General features: G+C 35.0%; 1 protein-coding gene across 7 annotated transcripts in view; it reads left to right on the plus strand.

The window, feature by feature from the left end:
- Positions 1-16,714, plus strand: part of CCDC138 (coiled-coil domain containing 138) — a 38,558-nt gene that overhangs the window by 6,295 nt on the left and 15,549 nt on the right. For 4 of the 7 annotated variants that reach the window (XM_026096986.2, XM_026096989.2, XM_026096990.2 and 1 more), the window contains exons 5-13: positions 255-439; positions 1,870-2,028; positions 6,584-6,703; positions 7,442-7,519; positions 7,599-7,709; positions 9,014-9,178; positions 10,034-10,150; positions 11,209-11,401; positions 15,822-15,998. In XM_026096986.2, coding sequence (XP_025952771.2) covers positions 255-439; positions 1,870-2,028; positions 6,584-6,703; positions 7,442-7,519; positions 7,599-7,709; positions 9,014-9,178; positions 10,034-10,150; positions 11,209-11,401; positions 15,822-15,998 — 1,305 coding nt within the window. Of the gene's footprint in view, positions 1-254; positions 440-1,869; positions 2,029-6,583; positions 6,704-7,441; positions 7,520-7,598; positions 7,710-9,013; positions 9,179-10,033; positions 10,151-11,208; positions 11,402-15,821; positions 16,009-16,714 lie in introns of all 7 variants that reach the window. The other 3 variants (XM_026096993.2, XM_026096988.2, XM_026096992.2) reach the window with 3 other exon arrangements.

The raw sequence follows: 16,714 nt of genomic DNA on the forward strand, positions 1-16,714 counted from the left end.
TTGAAATTGAAGCCATGGTTTTATTTATAAAACTTCATTCATTGATTGATTTGAACAAGTCATGGAAAGCAGCTTTGAGCAATTCTCCGTAACTCCTCAGGAGATACTTAGATTAATTCTTTATTTTGATACCTCTCAGTCTATACTGGTCACTCTAAATGCCAAAAATGTGTTTTCACTGTTTTGGAAAAACAATCATTTAGTTATTTATCTAAGACTATATATTTAATGTAAAATGTGTTTTCCTTCTGTAGATGACACCTTACCATCCTATTTGGCTGCAAATACACAAACATGTAGTGACCAGAATACTACCAATGGCTTGATAAGGAAGACTGTAAATGGGACTGAAACTCAAACAAGCAGTAGTCAAGGCTTAATACCACCTCACATCAATCAGATATATGATGAATTATTTGTCATACATCAAAAGCTCCAGGTGAGACCTAGAACAGTCTTAAAAATTTTGTTGAGTAATGTTACAGAGCTTCTCATTTTTGGCAGAGAATTCAGAAATTATTAATGTGCTAAATCATTGTCATCATTTGCCTCTTCCCCTAATTTTTATCCCTTTTTTACTATTTGTATTGTTGAATATATGGGGGTTTTCACTAACAATGAAGTTATTACAGAGGCTCATTAATACTGTGATGCTGTAGTGTTCTGGTTAATGATACATTCTCCTATGGTTAGAGAAGGAGAACTATAGGATTTGGGGACCATCTACTCAAGGACTTTGGACTTCAAGTGACAAGTCTGAAAATGTTTCAGACATCCTGCTCTAAGCATTACTCAAGTCCTGAAAGGATCTGCTGATCTGAAGTGGTGTGTTTTCAATCACAGCAGTCTTTGCATCTCTACAGCCAGGGTTCTGTATGTTGTGTAAATGCTCCACGGCCTGGAGAACATGGGAACCAGGCCCTGGAGTTCCCATGTAATTCAGGGTAGGTGAGGAGACATGAACTCTACCAAAACTTTTAGAGCAGACTAGTTTAAGTTCTTACCCATATCACTTGGAGAGTGTGAGTTCACTGGTTTGATAGTAGTGCTTTGACTTGCATAGTGGTTAGATCAGGAGCTAAGATACTTTCTCAGCTTGAGGGCATTTGAACACAGCACTGTTGCATCCAAGAGGAGTGTCTTGTGAAACAGTGAGGATATGCAAGGGAACACCTGCAACTGCTGCCTCTCCAGAGAGTGTCTGATACTATTCTCCTGATTCTGGGAGTTTAAGAGTGTTTGCCTTATTGGCCTCCTGCGAAGCCCCCCCTTCTGCCTTATCTTTCCTTCTCTACTAGTGGAGAGTCTCAACAGTTTACTTCCTGGCAGGCCTAGGCCACTAACTGAAGAACCTCCTGTATGCTACATCAGCTTTATTCTGTAATAGCTTTTGTGCTTCTGCTAAGTTGCCTGCCAAGACTGCTTGCACCATACAAGATAAAATTAACTCTGTGTCCCTCTCTTCTCCACCACTTTTCCAGAGATGCTTCCCACTAATTGAAGAACCAGTTTAGTAATCTAGTGTTCAGGGCAGATAGCTGCTTCAGACTCTAGTCTGTGTTACAGTTAGTAGCATTATCCAGAACTTTCAGAAGCAAGAGCCTAAGTTTAATCATCTAGATTGAACAACCATGTAGTGTATTTTGGGAAGCCAGGCAACTCCAGTGCCTATCAAAGTTGTTTGGGTTAATGTGTGGGGAAGCTGAAAGTAGATGGCCATTAGAATACTTTTATTAGTGAGTCATTTTGTAACATTCTGTATAATTTTACCAAAAACTAAGCACATCTGCGGGAAACATTCAAATTCAGTGTAAATTGTGATAATTTCATGGTTTTTAAAGCCATTTCAATATTATCTTCTTGATACAGCAAGAAAATTCAGCACAGCAGGAATATGCTCTGCAACTCCAGAAAAGAGAATGTTTTCTAACTGAGCGAGAAGGACTGCTTTTTAGACATGAAGCAGCTTTGGCTAAGATAAGAGGCTTTGAGGAAGAAGTTCACACAAAATTTCAAATAATAAAAGAGGTGCAGTAATATATTTTATAGTGTTTATTGCTGTACTTGCCATTTAACGTGTTTATAGTTATTTTAAGTCATTATGTGTTGAATGGATGTAATACTCATTGCTTTGAAGTGAGAAATCCTCAAATGAAAGATTACATATATATAAAAAGTACAAAATAATGTTGTTAAGATTTTGGTACAGTTTCTGTTTCAGAAAGGTGCATTAAAGTCTGATATATAGGAGTATTTTACTATTATAATTTTGAAAAGAAGATAACCCATGTTTTTAAAAAAATATACAACTTCATTATATATATATTGGAGAAAAAGGTTATGATGATGAATCTATAACTGTGGAGCTTACAGGAATATCTTTGCATCAGCTGTAACTGAAGTAGGTTGTCTTGGGAAAGTTTCAAGACAGTGAAATTGTAGGACGTAATAGCTATTGCAAAGAGTATTTGTAAAAAAAAAAAAAACTCATAAAAATTTTAAAGAAAGAAAAAATCAACCTAACATTGGGGGTGTGAGAAGAAATGAAACGGTATGATTTTGCTATGGGAAGAGATAGTATTTAAAAACAGGTATTACAGTGGTTTGCTACTGAAATCAAGTCTTGTAAAAAGCTTTGGTTATTACCCAGACCACAAAGAGATGTCCATCAAGTGCGTGTACTTTGTGTCAAAACCAGAAGCTGTGAAGTTAAATTTCTTTGAAGTGTGCAGATAAACCTTTCCCATAAGCTGTTGAGGGAGGATGGAATATACTTTAAAAAGACAAGAAGTGTACTGATGTCAGAGGAGAGGGACCTCAGCTTTGGATAAGGAAATAGGTAAAACAGTTCAGTATTTCAGATCTTCCTCACTTTAGGAATGTCATACTAGTTAGAGAGCTGGTTGATGAAATGATTAGTGGCTATCTATGAAAATTTTTAGAGGTTAAGTGATGTATTAAGAGACTGGGAATACGTAGTACCTTTCTTTTCAGAAGGAAAAGAGTTGTAGACCCATCAACTTAATATTAGTTCTCAGAGGAAAAAAAAAAACCTGGAACAAATTGTCAAACAATGTGGTAAATAACTAGCATGTATTATAAGCAAATTGTTGAATTGGTCTGATTTCCACTATAATAAGGTAACAGGCATTGCTGATAGAGGTCTAGTAGTTACGCATATGTCTTGACTTCATTAAAGTTTTTTAAACAGTTTCACTTCACGTTTCCGTAAGCATATTAGAAAAATATAATGTATATGAAAATATTATAGTTGGTGGAAAACTGATTGGAGAACAGTTCTGAGATAGCAATTGCCAGTACTTCACAGTAAAGCTGAAAGAACGTACACAGTGAGTTCTGGAAGAATCTCTTTTGGATCCAGTACCGTTCAGTATTTACAGTAATATATGGTGAAAAAGAACATACCAAATTTGTACAAAGTAGCAGGTCAGAGGAATATCAAGTATGCTGGAAGAGATGGTTACGATTAAGATTGATCTTGACAAATCAAAGGTATGATCTGAAAACAAATAGACTGCTATTCCAAAGGCATGAGTATGATGTAGAACACTTGAATAGAAATACTGTATGCACAAATACAGGATGATGAACAAATGCACAGGTACAAATATATAGGATGAATCAACGGGGAAGATACCAATCTTCAGCTGTGTAAAAGCTACCACAGAGAGGAAGAAACTATTCTTTTTTTCATGTCTGTGATAGTACTAACAGGTTTAAGTTGACAGTGAGCGAAATTCAGGTTAAATATTAGGAAAAACTCGATCAAAATCAAGTTAAGCATTGGAAAAGGTAGTTTGGTAAAATTTTGGTGTTTCCAGTATCGGAGGACTTCAAGAACAGATTAGACAAACATCTGATGGGGTGAAATGGCATGGCTGATTATGGTATAGGTGGGATGGTCTGATTTTATTATGGCGGTATATGGCTTAGATATCCTGACATCACCTACGATCTATGGCTTAGTGACTGAATCAGTTCTGCTTAGCTTTAGGACTAGTTACTCTGTTCTGGTTCTTCCTAAAGTAGCTACTGAACCTCAAATAAAGGTCTTATGTAGAAAACAGAAGTGAAATATTCCATTGGATATAGGGGTGCACTCAATTATATGTTAATATAGGCTGCATGTGTATTGATATGGAAGGGGAATCTGTCATTTCGTGTCTTCTGAGGCAAAGTGAGTTGGTGCTTTAGGCAGGACTGCCATGCCCACAGCCATTCTGATCCTGTTAGCTGAAAAAGGGAGAAGGCACTTGAGAAAAAAGGAAATGTAGCTGGCTTTCTTGTGTGGTTGGGATGGAAGTTACTGTGCTTCCAAGCAGAAATATAGAAAAGGATCTTCAAGGTTTCCTTCCTTTCAACTTTTACTGTGCTTTATTTTTGTTTGTCATTTCCACATATCAGAAGAGAGGCTGTGATAGAAGATGGAAAAGTAGAGAATTGAGTCAGTGAATGAATGAGGAATAGTGAATTCATGGCAGGGAAGAAATTAAAGATAATATATATAGTTGGAATATTTTCAGTAAAATAAAACTTTGTTGTTTTATCAAATCAGAGATACTTCACATGATGCACTGATATTTATTAAATCTAAAGTCAGATTCAGGAGAGTAAGAAGAATGGCAGTGGATATGCAAGTTGTAGTTAGCAATTCATATGCTTCTATAAACCAGAGCACTAGTCATAGGATTAGTTTCTTGCTCTGTGTGATTCAGAGTGAGTCTGCCAGAAAAACTACTCTAAACTTCGAAAGTTGCTGCAAAACAGAATTACCGTTTTCTGTAATTACGTGAAAGAATAAGAATTTGATCCAAAGCCCATTGAAGTTCATGTCATTTTTTGTTTTAATGTGAATTTTTTTTCTAGTGGACTTCAGATCATGCTTTTCAGTGAGGAAAGGACTGGATTAATAAAAATGTTGAATGCAGTCAGGAAAACTGTGTGGGTAGCATGTGTTGTGCACTGAAATGAGGGAGGCAAAGCTTCAGAAAGCATAGTTCAGGCATTTAGAACATATATTAATGGATAATGAACTATCATCATAGATTATTTTTCTCTTTTCTAGTAAGAGCTTTGAAATAAAAATGTGTTTTTATTTATTATATAATGACTAGTTTTTGTTAGAGCTATGTACAGTATTTGGGGGAGGTGATATAAAAATGGCGTACGGCAGAGGAATGAGAGAACGTAGTAAGGCCCGTATGTATTACTTAGTTTTAAAAATGTGTGTGTACTTTTTTTTTTCCTTTAAATTTCCTGGAATCCTTGAAATCTTTTCCTACTACCCATGTAACTAGTTATTTTTCACTGGCAATTCTGGACCTGTATTTTTTTTTTAAATGACTTTCAGAAACTGTAAAGTTTAGTTTTTTACATTCTTTTTGACAACCTCTTTTGAAGAACTGTGGACACAAATAGGAAATATTTTCATCTGTGTAATAATTGCCTTCTGAATTGTGATCCCCTGAGATGCTCAGCAGGCTTGCTATTAAGCTATTAAAAACTCTTAAGTAATCTTCTTGGTCTAATTTCTGTGGCTCAGCCACTATGAAGCACTGTGTAATTACTATCAAAGCCCTGAATACTCAAGCCTTACAAAGCAGTATGTAATGTAATTTGGAAAAATTGAATATTGTAATTCACAATTCTTTTTTTCAGAACCTTTCATTGTCATAATTCTGCTATTTTTGAGTGCTTTGAATGTTTTTGGTCAACTTAACCCTCCCCCCCAGCCCCTGAGATTAAGCAAACTTAATTACAGTTCATCACAACTGCAGATAACTTTGTCTGTCTTCAAGTTTGACCTTTTCAAGGGAAGTATTTGAGCATTCATTTCAATGAAGACTGTCTGCAGCGTTTGTTTTCTTTGAGATCAATTCTTACATTAGCCTCTAAAATGTGTTCGAAGCTAGATTTTTTTCAACATGGTTTTATAACAGTCTGAAAGCAAGGCTAGAGAAAGAGTAATGGGCAGTTGAATTTTATGGTACAAAAGACTATTCTGAAGAAAGAGATGTTCTCTTCCAGTTGAAAATTTTCACGGTTGCTGAGAAAAGGAATGCCATTTTCTGAAAGATTTGTCTTATTACTCAGCTTAGCCTCAATATTTTTTAAATTTAGCTAGTGTGTAAATTTAGCTAGAGGCATTTGATCAAATTGAAACTTTTCCAGTGGCCATACTACTTGAGGGGGAAGAGAGAAAAATGGTTGGTTAAAATTTCTTGTTAAGATGGATACAGAAAAAAAGCTACTATAAACAAAGGCTTTGTCCTTATTTTTCTTTCATAAACCTTTCCCACGTCTGACTTATTTAAGGAATGTAGATGTTCAGATGATCTGTGTTAGGTGGAACCTAGAAAGGATAAGACCAGTGGGCCATGCACTGTGGATGTTTTTTTTTTATTCTGCTGATCATGTGCAGATGTGACCATGCAGAGTTACAAACTTGATCTTTGAAAGTTAGTCCTATTAGTTTAACACTAAAATTGTACTTATCTTAGAATTTTTCTCTAAAATACGGTATTGTTAATCTTCATGTTCATAAAATCTCTTATTTCTATAGCAACATGAGGCAGAAGTTAAACAGCTGACAGAAGCCTTGAGAGAAATAACTAAAGAAAACAGGAGGCTCAAATCATCATTTGAGACCTTGAAGGAAATGAATGACTCCTTAAGGAAACAGGTGAGACTAGTTATTTCCTGTTATCAGTAATTTTAAATGTTACGGTCAACGATCTTACATGTTTGAAACTGTTTAAATTTTCAGAATTGATGATTGTGTTTATGTAAGACAAGGATCATGTGGTTGATGGAAAGTAGTTTCTGCTCCTTTTTGTAGTACTTACAATTTAGCCTATCTGATCCTTCACAGTATTTAAAAAGTTGGACTTGTTCCTCTGACCAGCTAGCACCAACTGACTCTTAGGAAGGACAAACCTATGTACTCTGAACAAGTTGAGATTGGATGGAGAGAAAGTATTCTAGAATGTGATAGAACCTACTCTGTGCTGAATTGTTCTGCTGACTCCACTGAATCAAAAATATAATGTGTGTTTCTAACATTCATGATTGCTCAGTATTTGCAGTTTAAGTAAAAGTGTTAACTGATGCAGTATATTCTTGATTCTAAAAGACAAGCTGAGACAGTAATTCACAGTAGTACTATTAGAATTTTTGTCTTACTTGAATGTTAAATCTGATCTAAAATGCTGACACACAAAATGTTATCTAAACTATTTGACTGCTGATCTCAGTGAATCAGTTACAGCTGTGATACTCTGTGATAAAAATCTGTACTACTTCCTAATCTCTAAATTATTCAGCTGCTCAGCAAGAGTGTTAAATGATTTTAGGGTGATGATGAAGTAAAGAAGTGAGTTTTGAATCTACAGATATTTGACATTATTTCTGATTCTTTCAGTTAAGTGACGTGAGTGAGTTGAACAAGAAGTTGGAAACTCAAGCAAGAAAAGTGCAAGCTCGTTTAGAGAATCTACAAGTAAGGTCTGTTCTTACAGATACCTGCTTCCTTTATAGGAAACAAGTGAAGTATAATTCATTGTTATGTTTTGTTGTAGAGGAAGCATGAATTTTTAACGGTACAGAAGTCTAAGGATATGTGCCAAGTGGTGCAACAAAGTAAACCTGTCAAGCAGGAAAAAGGGACAGTAGCATCAAAAATTGCTAAGGTAAGAATTGGGCAAGGTGGAAGATCCATTCTAAAGACATTATGCCATCAAACATTCATTATACCTGCTAGAAAATAGAAAATGTAACTTCTAAGTTTATTCTGTGAGTGAATTAGTGACAATAATGAAAGATACAGATTATATTGCAAGAAAACAGTTAACTGGAAGAATTAAGTTTACTCAGTAACATCTGTTGGATTTTATGTTATATATTTGTGTATTGTTTATTTATATTGTATATTTTCCTCTTCTCACCTTATCTCATTATCTGTCTCTTAAAATTATGTCCTGCTTATGCTGAAGCTGGTTTATTTTGCTGTGTCAGAGCAAATCTTAATGCATTCTGGTTACTACTACAGTGTGGGCACTATTATGAATAACTCAGCTGAAAAAGATAAGTAGTTGGAGATGTCAGGTAAAGAATTTTAATTTTGTAAGCCAGAGTTGATTATACTGCTGTTGTTTTTTTGGAGAAATGGTCTTAATTGAGGGAAAGAGAATAAACGCAGTGTTCGTACATAGTTGCAAAATGATTACCTTTTCTTTGAAGCATCATTATATCACTTAACGAAATAGTTTATCTGTCTGTGTTGTTCCATTTAGTAGCAAGTCCTCTGGTAGTACTCTGCCAACACTTCTATACTAGTAGTGATTTTTTCCAGCCAGAGACTAAACAGTGAAATGAGAGAGAGAGGTATTTACACCATCCTACTTAATTAATCTGTCAGATACCTTAAAAGAGGATGGTGTCTTTACATAGCCAACAATGAAAATATCATGTAAACAGCATGTTAACATACATTTTAGTGCAGTTTGGTTACAAGTGAAATAAAAACAGTATCATGAGGTAGAATTTTGAGTGAAAAGGAGAAAACTGTTCTATGAATTTAGGTACAAGAAAACTTCAGAAGTCTTCAGAGAACTGTTCATGCAGCCTGTCTTTAGGTATCTTTGGGTATCTTTCGTAGTGTGTTTCAGTGTAGTCACATTAGAATGACAATTTCTTGAGGTCTTACTTATTTTTTTTAAATGTTAGTTACCCGGTTAGATTGTGATAACGGTGGGTTGTATGAAATAAAGCAGTGGAGATGGTGCATCAGGAAATAAAAATAAAGTATGCATGCTTTTTTTTTTTTTTTTTTGGTATGCAGAAACCATTGCAAACAAGATTTTATCAGGCACATACTCATCCTTCTTCAAATTGTGCGTAATGTTTCAGAACTAGTGTATTCTGATATATTTCAGCCTGTTACTGTGAAAAGTAGTTGGGTTTAGAAATACCTAATGTTGTAGTTTTATTGCAGGTACCACTGAATTCACAAGTTTATGAGCTTTTAACTATTCTTATGGATTGGATCTCAGACCAGCATCTTAGCAAAATGAAAATACAAGAAGAAAGAGAGGACAGTCATAAGCTTCTGTTTACCCAGAACTCCAAGAAAACTTACACCCAGGAAAAGTGTATGAAGGTAAAGGGATTTGGATTGTTTGCTTGGGTTTCTGTGTTGTTTTGTTTTTTAAAAAACTTTGAGTATAATATGTCTGCCTGTTTTATACATGCTTTGGATAATACAGGTTTTTTTTTTTAACAAAAAAGCGTAGCTAATAAATTGGTGTTAATTCTAGCAATGAGATATAATAGATTATTCGTCATTCATATTAAAAAATGTAATGTGTGTGTGTATTTTGTGTGTGTGTGTGTATTATACGTGTATGGATCACTTTTAGGAAATGTAAGTGTATTTTTCAGTCTCAGCTTGAAAGTTTCAGCCTGTCTTTTGCTTCAAGTCACTTTTGTCAGCTGATAAGGTCTTGTATTTTTTCCTGTAATATTTTACATAATTCCTTTTTTCTAAGGAAGTGCGCATGTCTAATTTAAAATACTTTAATACCTATATTGAAAGATTCAATAAGTTGACTTACAAAAAGTAATATTAATGCTATATTTAATCCTTATTATCTTCTTTTCTGGAGATACCAACATCTGAAAATCAATGAGGTGTTCAGAAAATCTGCTTTTGCAGTTAATTTTTTTCATTATATTAAAGACATCCGTTGGAGTTGCACATACTGAGTCTAAGCTCATAGAAAATAACTCCACTTTTTCATGTAAACCTCTATATAATTTAAAATCTGTTTATACATATAATTCTGTTACCTGGATGAGTTCTGCCCAGTGAGTGTTTGCATTTGCAATATATTATCCCCCAAGAAAAACGGTGTGTTTGGGTGTTTGGTTTTTTTTATTAACTCATAGTTAATTTAATTAGTTTGCACAGTCATTTTATATCCTGCATGTAATTTTACCTTTGTATATTCTTCAGCTTTTGCCTGTAGTTGCTGAGCAACTCCAGTGGATGCCATTTGTGAATCCTAAACTACACATGCCTGTGATTAAATTTATTTACTGGTCTATAAGACAGCTGGACACTGGTGTGCAGGTAAAACAAGCAGCCCTCTTAAAATATCGTATTTTAATACTAACTTCCAAGAAGATACTCCTGTGTTTTGTATTTTAAATATATTTGAAAAATGGATGTTTTTAGGTGTATGTATCTTTCTGTCTTTGCAAAGTAAAAATTCATATTCTTTACCACAGAGACATGGCTGATTTTTACATACATAGTTGTATGTAGATGTGTTGTATCTAAGCATCTCAGAAATGGTATTTTTACATATATCTTTACAAAACTTGTGAACTAGTATTTTTAGGGCCATTTTAGGAATGAGAGTTGCTCAAATTAATGGAGGGAATGTGGCAAAGGAGAAATGGAATTCTCTGTTCTCTGCTTAGTGGCTTAACCACAAGGCATTCCTTTTTTCTTCCTTTGACCAGACTGCTACAATATAAGGAAATATTTAGTAGTATAATAAAGAAAAAAGAGAGTAGCTGCAGTACAAGGACACAGTCAGTATTGCATAGTGCTCTCAATAGTTCTGGCAAAAGTTGGGAAGAGTTGTAAATGCCTTGATTTAAAATGCAGTAGAATAGTAAGCTCTTTCAGTGCTTGTAAGAAACTATATTTTAAACATGCATATTGGTAAGTTTCGTTCTGAAGTAATTTTTCTGTATAGTTTATAATGAAAAATCTAATAGGATCTTGCATGTACAGTATTCTTGGGGTTTGTATTTAGACCTTGATTCTGTAAATGCTTTTACAGTACATAACTTTAAGCATCCCCACAGAATGGAGTATAATGTAGTAGGCGGAGCTAACTGAAACTCAGCTTGTTCTAGAACCAGAGGAAATTTAGGTAATGTCAGCACATCAGGCACCCTTGCTGACTGGTCTTGCTGTGCACTGTGTGTTGATAAAGCCCTGTGCTAATGCCGTTGGAGTGCTTTTGGAACGCAGAGTAGTATCTCCTGCACAGAATTACATTGTGATATAGGGTCAGAGCATTAATTTAATCTGTAGCAGAACATATTCTGTACATAGTAGACATAGTTTTCGTGTGTTTAAATGTTTACACTAAATGAATGCAATATTTGTAACAGCATGCAGCAGTGACATCAACGATGAGGAGACTTGGTGAAGAAGTTTTCAAAGGTGTAGCAAGTAAGGGAAACCTGAATAGTTCTCCTGAACAGTCTAATGAGGGTAAATCAAAATCAGCAGCTTTCTTTAAGAGTTCCTTTATGCCTCTGAGGTTTCTGTCAACTTTAATTGTACTCAAGACAGTGACTCAAGGTAAGTTCTAATTTCACCCCCCCTCACTTTTAATCGTGTGTCTGGACAAAAAACAAATATCCAGGGTTCATCAGTTCAGTCTGATGTGCTTTATTTGTAAAGGATGTTTTATTCAAGTTTTACCACCTTGTGAAGCAAAATATGCTGGAACAAATATGAACCTTGCTATTATTAATTTCATGTTGTAATGTGTATGATCACTTTAATACAAATTCCTGTTGTCAGAGGAATCAACATTTCTGAAGAAAGGGAAAAGATATGTTGGTAACCCTGTCAAATTATCACGGTAGGAGTAATTGGATCTTCAGGATCTTTACTGCATAAACTGGTGCAGCTAGTTGCTCTTTTATAAGTTGAAATAAATCCTCTGTCTTTTTTAAACTAGTAGGTTATTTACCTATTCCCTGAAAAGTTGATCAGCTGCTGAGTCTTCAATACTGCTTTTCTGATATAGCTAGGTGTCAATGATACATCTGTCTTTATAGCTAAATCTGATGTCCGTATATGCTTCTGATGTGACTTTATGGGTAGACAGAGATAGAAAGCAATTTCTGTAATGGATTACAATTGTTAATTGGATTGAATTGTGATAGTGTGTCCTGAAATTGCTTAGACCCTGGGTGTAAGTTTAGCATGCAGCTCATACTCCAGGACTTACCTATTTGCTGTCTCCCCTATTCTTCTATCTAGCCCATCACTGTGAATGGCTCCCCATCCAACATTACCAACTCTGAAAGATGCTACTCAATGAAGTTGCCATTTCTTGAACTGATTGTTCATTTGGTTTTCACTTTGTTAAATAGACTCAATAGCAAAGGCATCGATGTTCTTGTTTACGTAAAAATATTTTAGAGTTCAGAACCACCTATCTAGCAAGAAAAGTGGTCTTTCCTTCCAAAATCCCAATCTGATATAGTATAGCAATATATGATATTAACAGGCAAAGGCAAATAAGGTCATACCTGCTCTTCTCAAGAGATAATACAGCTCTAAAAATAGTGACTTCTACTTAAGATCATGACTGTTGTTCCACTGTGCATAGTTTCCAGAATGCTGTGGCAGATCATCTCAGCAGGGCCTTCTTTGAAAACAGAAATGGTCTGAAAAGACTGAAAGCACTTTTTTCAAAGGCATGACAAAAATAGGCTATTTCTAATGAACTGCAAGTGTTGAATACTCTGAGAAGACGCACAAACTCAGACGCTTTTCTGTCAGATCCCAGGGAAGCAAACCTTCAGTTGATTGGATTTATAATGATATTTTTTAAATTGTTACAGGTTAACTTTTGTCGTTTAAACAGGTTCTTATCTGTTTCTAATTTAAATATGACTTCTTTGAATACTAAGCAGTAATACTTGTTCCAAATTGTACTTAAAGATTCTTAAATCAGAAGTCTGCAGATTTGATGAGTGGTCCAAAAGAATGTCTTATTTGGACTTCTACCGTTAAGTTTCTCATTTGACAGTACTGTTTTAATTCAATAATGGACTGACTGGTTGCTATAAAGCAATCTTATTTGCCAATGCAATAAGAATCCATCAGCATAAAAGCAGCAGAGTTGATGGGTCCCCTCTGAACCCTAAATAGTCTTGCTCCATTATTTGTTATGTTAGCTGGAAGTAGAGCTTCCAGTACAGTTTTCACAAAGGCAGGAAAGCCTAAAAGTATTGCTGTAAGTTTCTGTCCTAGATCATCTTCAAATCATTGTATTCATCTGAAAGTTTAATATCTAAATTTCGTACTACCCCAGTTGAGCTGGAGTTGCACATGTGACAAGCTTATGTAAGATTATTATTGTTTAGGACCATGCATTATTTAATTGGTTTGCCTGTGAGAGATGGAATGCTCTGTAATGCTCTCTGATTATCCAGTCGAGCTTCTGACTGTATGAAGACTTGATTTTCTATGTATTTACTTATTTAAAAAAAAAAAAGTCAAATAGCCTCTTAAACAGTATAGCCCAGGCAGCCTCCACTGCCTGTTAGGGGATTATTCTATCTGGAACAGGTGCATCATTTTCAATTCTCGCTTCTGCCATTCATTAGCCAAGCAGAATGTTTGTGGGTAAAATAAATTGCAGGATGAGTGACTCTTTTCAATGTGCTTTTTTTTTTCTTTTTTCTCCCTCCATATTGTTCCCAGGATCCTCCCCTCTTCCTCCTTAGAAGAGATGTATAATAGTCATGTAAAATAGAATTCTGTACTTAGAACCTACATAGTTGGCAAAGAAATAGGGGAAATTGTGTCTTCCCTGCCACTTGGGTTTGAGAGAGAAGGCAAAAGTTTCAAAATACACACTACAAGTTAACAAGAATCAGGTTGTGTCTGGACAGGGTGAGAGAAAACTGTGGAGAACACATCTCAAAGAACAGAATAACTACTTTCAGCTGATTTGTTAGCTGCTGCCTTCAGGTAGGGCCTTTTCTCCCTTCAGGGAAAACAGGGAACAAGAGATGTTTATATCCTTTATATGGAAGGCAGGAGGAAAACACTAATTCCATGCTGTTCAGAACAGGTATAAGAGGTGACTACTGCCTACCTGCAGCCATTTACAGTACCATGGTGTGGTGTAACAGGGATTTTATGTGAGAATGAGGTCTACAAAGCTAGCTTAAAAGTGAATGTCTCTGTAACCCATTTCCAGATCTGTGTCACAAGCCCCTTGTTCTTCCTTTTTTGAAGACGTTTTTAAACTAAAAATCATTTTGATAACATCAAAACACAGTCATTTTTGCCTGTGCAGTGTGATTATGACTCTAAGTGAGCTGATAAAGGTGGCCCTTCATTGGGCAGGAAGTTGGACCAAATGACCTCCAGCTCAAGTTATTTGGTGATTCTATTTTTGTTTTCCCAGTAGTTTGGAATGTCTTTGAAAATGGGAGAGTCTGTATCCTCTTGACAGGTAACGTGAAGAGATGGAGAAGAGTTACAGAGGTGTTCATTTGCAGGTTAACCTTACAAAACCATGCCAGAATCTGAGTTTCTACTTTGGTATCTGATTTTTTTTTTTTTTAATCAGTCTTTTACATGATTTTTTTTTCCTCAGTCTTTTCACATGTTTTAGGCCAGTTCTTAGGAAGCAGAGATCCACATAACAAAGCTGCTGTCATGTTTGGCAGCCTGATTGACATTAACCAGGGATGCCAAAGATTTAAATTCCCTTAATATTGAACAACATTCCATTCCTGGAAGTGATCCGTCTGGATTAAGTGGATAAACACATTAGTGTGTCTTTATGCTTAATTGATCTCTGCTATATTTATATTGTGAATACTTATGGTAAACATAAGATCTAAACATTCTTGAAGACCACCCTGACACCATTAATGAACAAATATAGCATTTGAGCTACTGGAGGGAACAATTTCAGTCAGTATATTTTGCTGAAGCATGATAATTACTTTTGAGATTCACATTTCTAGAATTACTTGCTAAAATTGATGCAAAAACAATTGCAATACAAAAGATAGTCACTGCAGAGGCCTGCGCTAAGCAGATGAAAGCTGGTGATTAGAACGAATCAGTTTATTCTGATTAGTTCGATTCGATTAGTTCAAGTTCTCATTAGAACGAATCAGTTCATTCTGCTCATGATTGCTTTTTACTGCTAGCTTATATAAAAGGGAAAAGATGATCTGATGTTAAACATATGTAAAAAATTACTGCGTATGAATTTTGATCACTCTGAGAAAATGGCACTAATGACCTATTCAAAGTAGCACATTTGACTTAAACATGTATCTTCGGTTTTCTTTCAACATTTCAGAATCCAGCAGGTGGCACTGTAATTAAACGTTTGCTACTGGATAAATTGTTTCCTTACATTTAACTTTTTGCACTTCAACTGATCAGTGTTATTCTTAGGTGCTGAGAAAGATTTGAAATCAGAAAATTATGAAAATTAGATAGGTTCCTTTAATCTAAATTATTTGTATAATTTAGTACACTTTAAAAATGAATGAGTATATAAAAAGTATATATGAGTATATATAAAACGTATGTACCGGAACTTCTACAGATTTTTTTATGAAAAGGAATGTGAGTAGTTGCTCTCATTCAGGTGATCCAGACTTTTACTCCTTTGTTAGAGGTTTTCCAGATGGCAAAATCAACAGTCTCAAATGACATCAATTTGTAATTTCTTTTCTCTCATGTAAAACACTACACGGGCTCCATTTTTTGTAAGTATGTTTTTCTTAGGGGGGTTGTAGTCAGCTTTTTTGTCCACTCTTTTGAGTTAAAACACAACAAATATGTTAAGGAACAAATACAGGCAGAGGATGTTTTTAAATAAAAGTCAGATTAGCTTTTTGTTGTTTTTCTAAGATATATCTGCAGCACTGTCAGAATAACTATTCATGTACTGTTTAGTAGAACTGTGATTATAAATTTTTTTTGCCTCCCTTCTGATATGTTTCAGCAGATTACCTGGCTCAGGCGTTTGATTCCCTTTGCATAGACTTGAAGACAGATGAAGGAAAGTCTTTATTTTTGGAGTACCAATGTGTGCCTGTCATATTAAGTCACTTAAAAATATCCAGTAGAGGTCTGCTTTCCAGTGCTCTTGATGGATTACTTCAGATGACCATGGAATCTGGTAAACTTGGGTAATTTTAAAAAATAAAGTTATAATATTATGAAGAAAGCAGATGAGATAAGCATAAGTACCAAATGAACAATAACATGATTCCTCTGTACAGATAAGTCTAATATTAGCATTCATTTCTGTCATGCAAATGCACTAGAAATGTACAGTGTATTTCTAAACTGTCTGTCAGTTACTTGTCTTTTCCCTCTCCGCATCCATGTTTTATATTTTGTCTTGCTTGCTTTCTGATTTACTGGTGTGATTTTTGTTGTTTTTGTTATTGTTTGTTTTGACTACAGTTTATTCCCCTGTTTTACCTTACTGTTTTTTGCCAGTGAATATTTTTCTTTGAGGTTAGGCTTTGCTAGAGCAGTCATTTCATGTAAAACCTGCCAGCAGATGGAGATAAAAAGAAAAAAAAAGGATTTTACTGATTTTCTTTTTCTAATTTGAGTGAGCAGCTCTTCTCTAGTCATTTTTCATACTCTGATAATAGGAAACGGCTTTTCTACAGGAGATGGTTATGTTTTACTGGATTCTGCTCTGCTCTGACCCTTTAAAAGGTCAGGGTACTTTCCCAGGTGATTAAAGGCTAAGAATTAGGTGATAACCTAATAGTAGGTACATTCCAGTGCCATGTTGAATAAACTTTATGACTTTTTTTTTTTTTTTTAATAAAAATCACTCACCATCTTCGATCAGAGAAGAGGAGGGGATGTTATTCT

The sequence above is a fragment of the Dromaius novaehollandiae genome, chromosome 1 (genome assembly GCF_036370855.1).
Source record: "Dromaius novaehollandiae isolate bDroNov1 chromosome 1, bDroNov1.hap1, whole genome shotgun sequence".
In the NCBI taxonomy this organism is placed as follows: Eukaryota; Metazoa; Chordata; class Aves; order Casuariiformes; family Dromaiidae; genus Dromaius; species Dromaius novaehollandiae.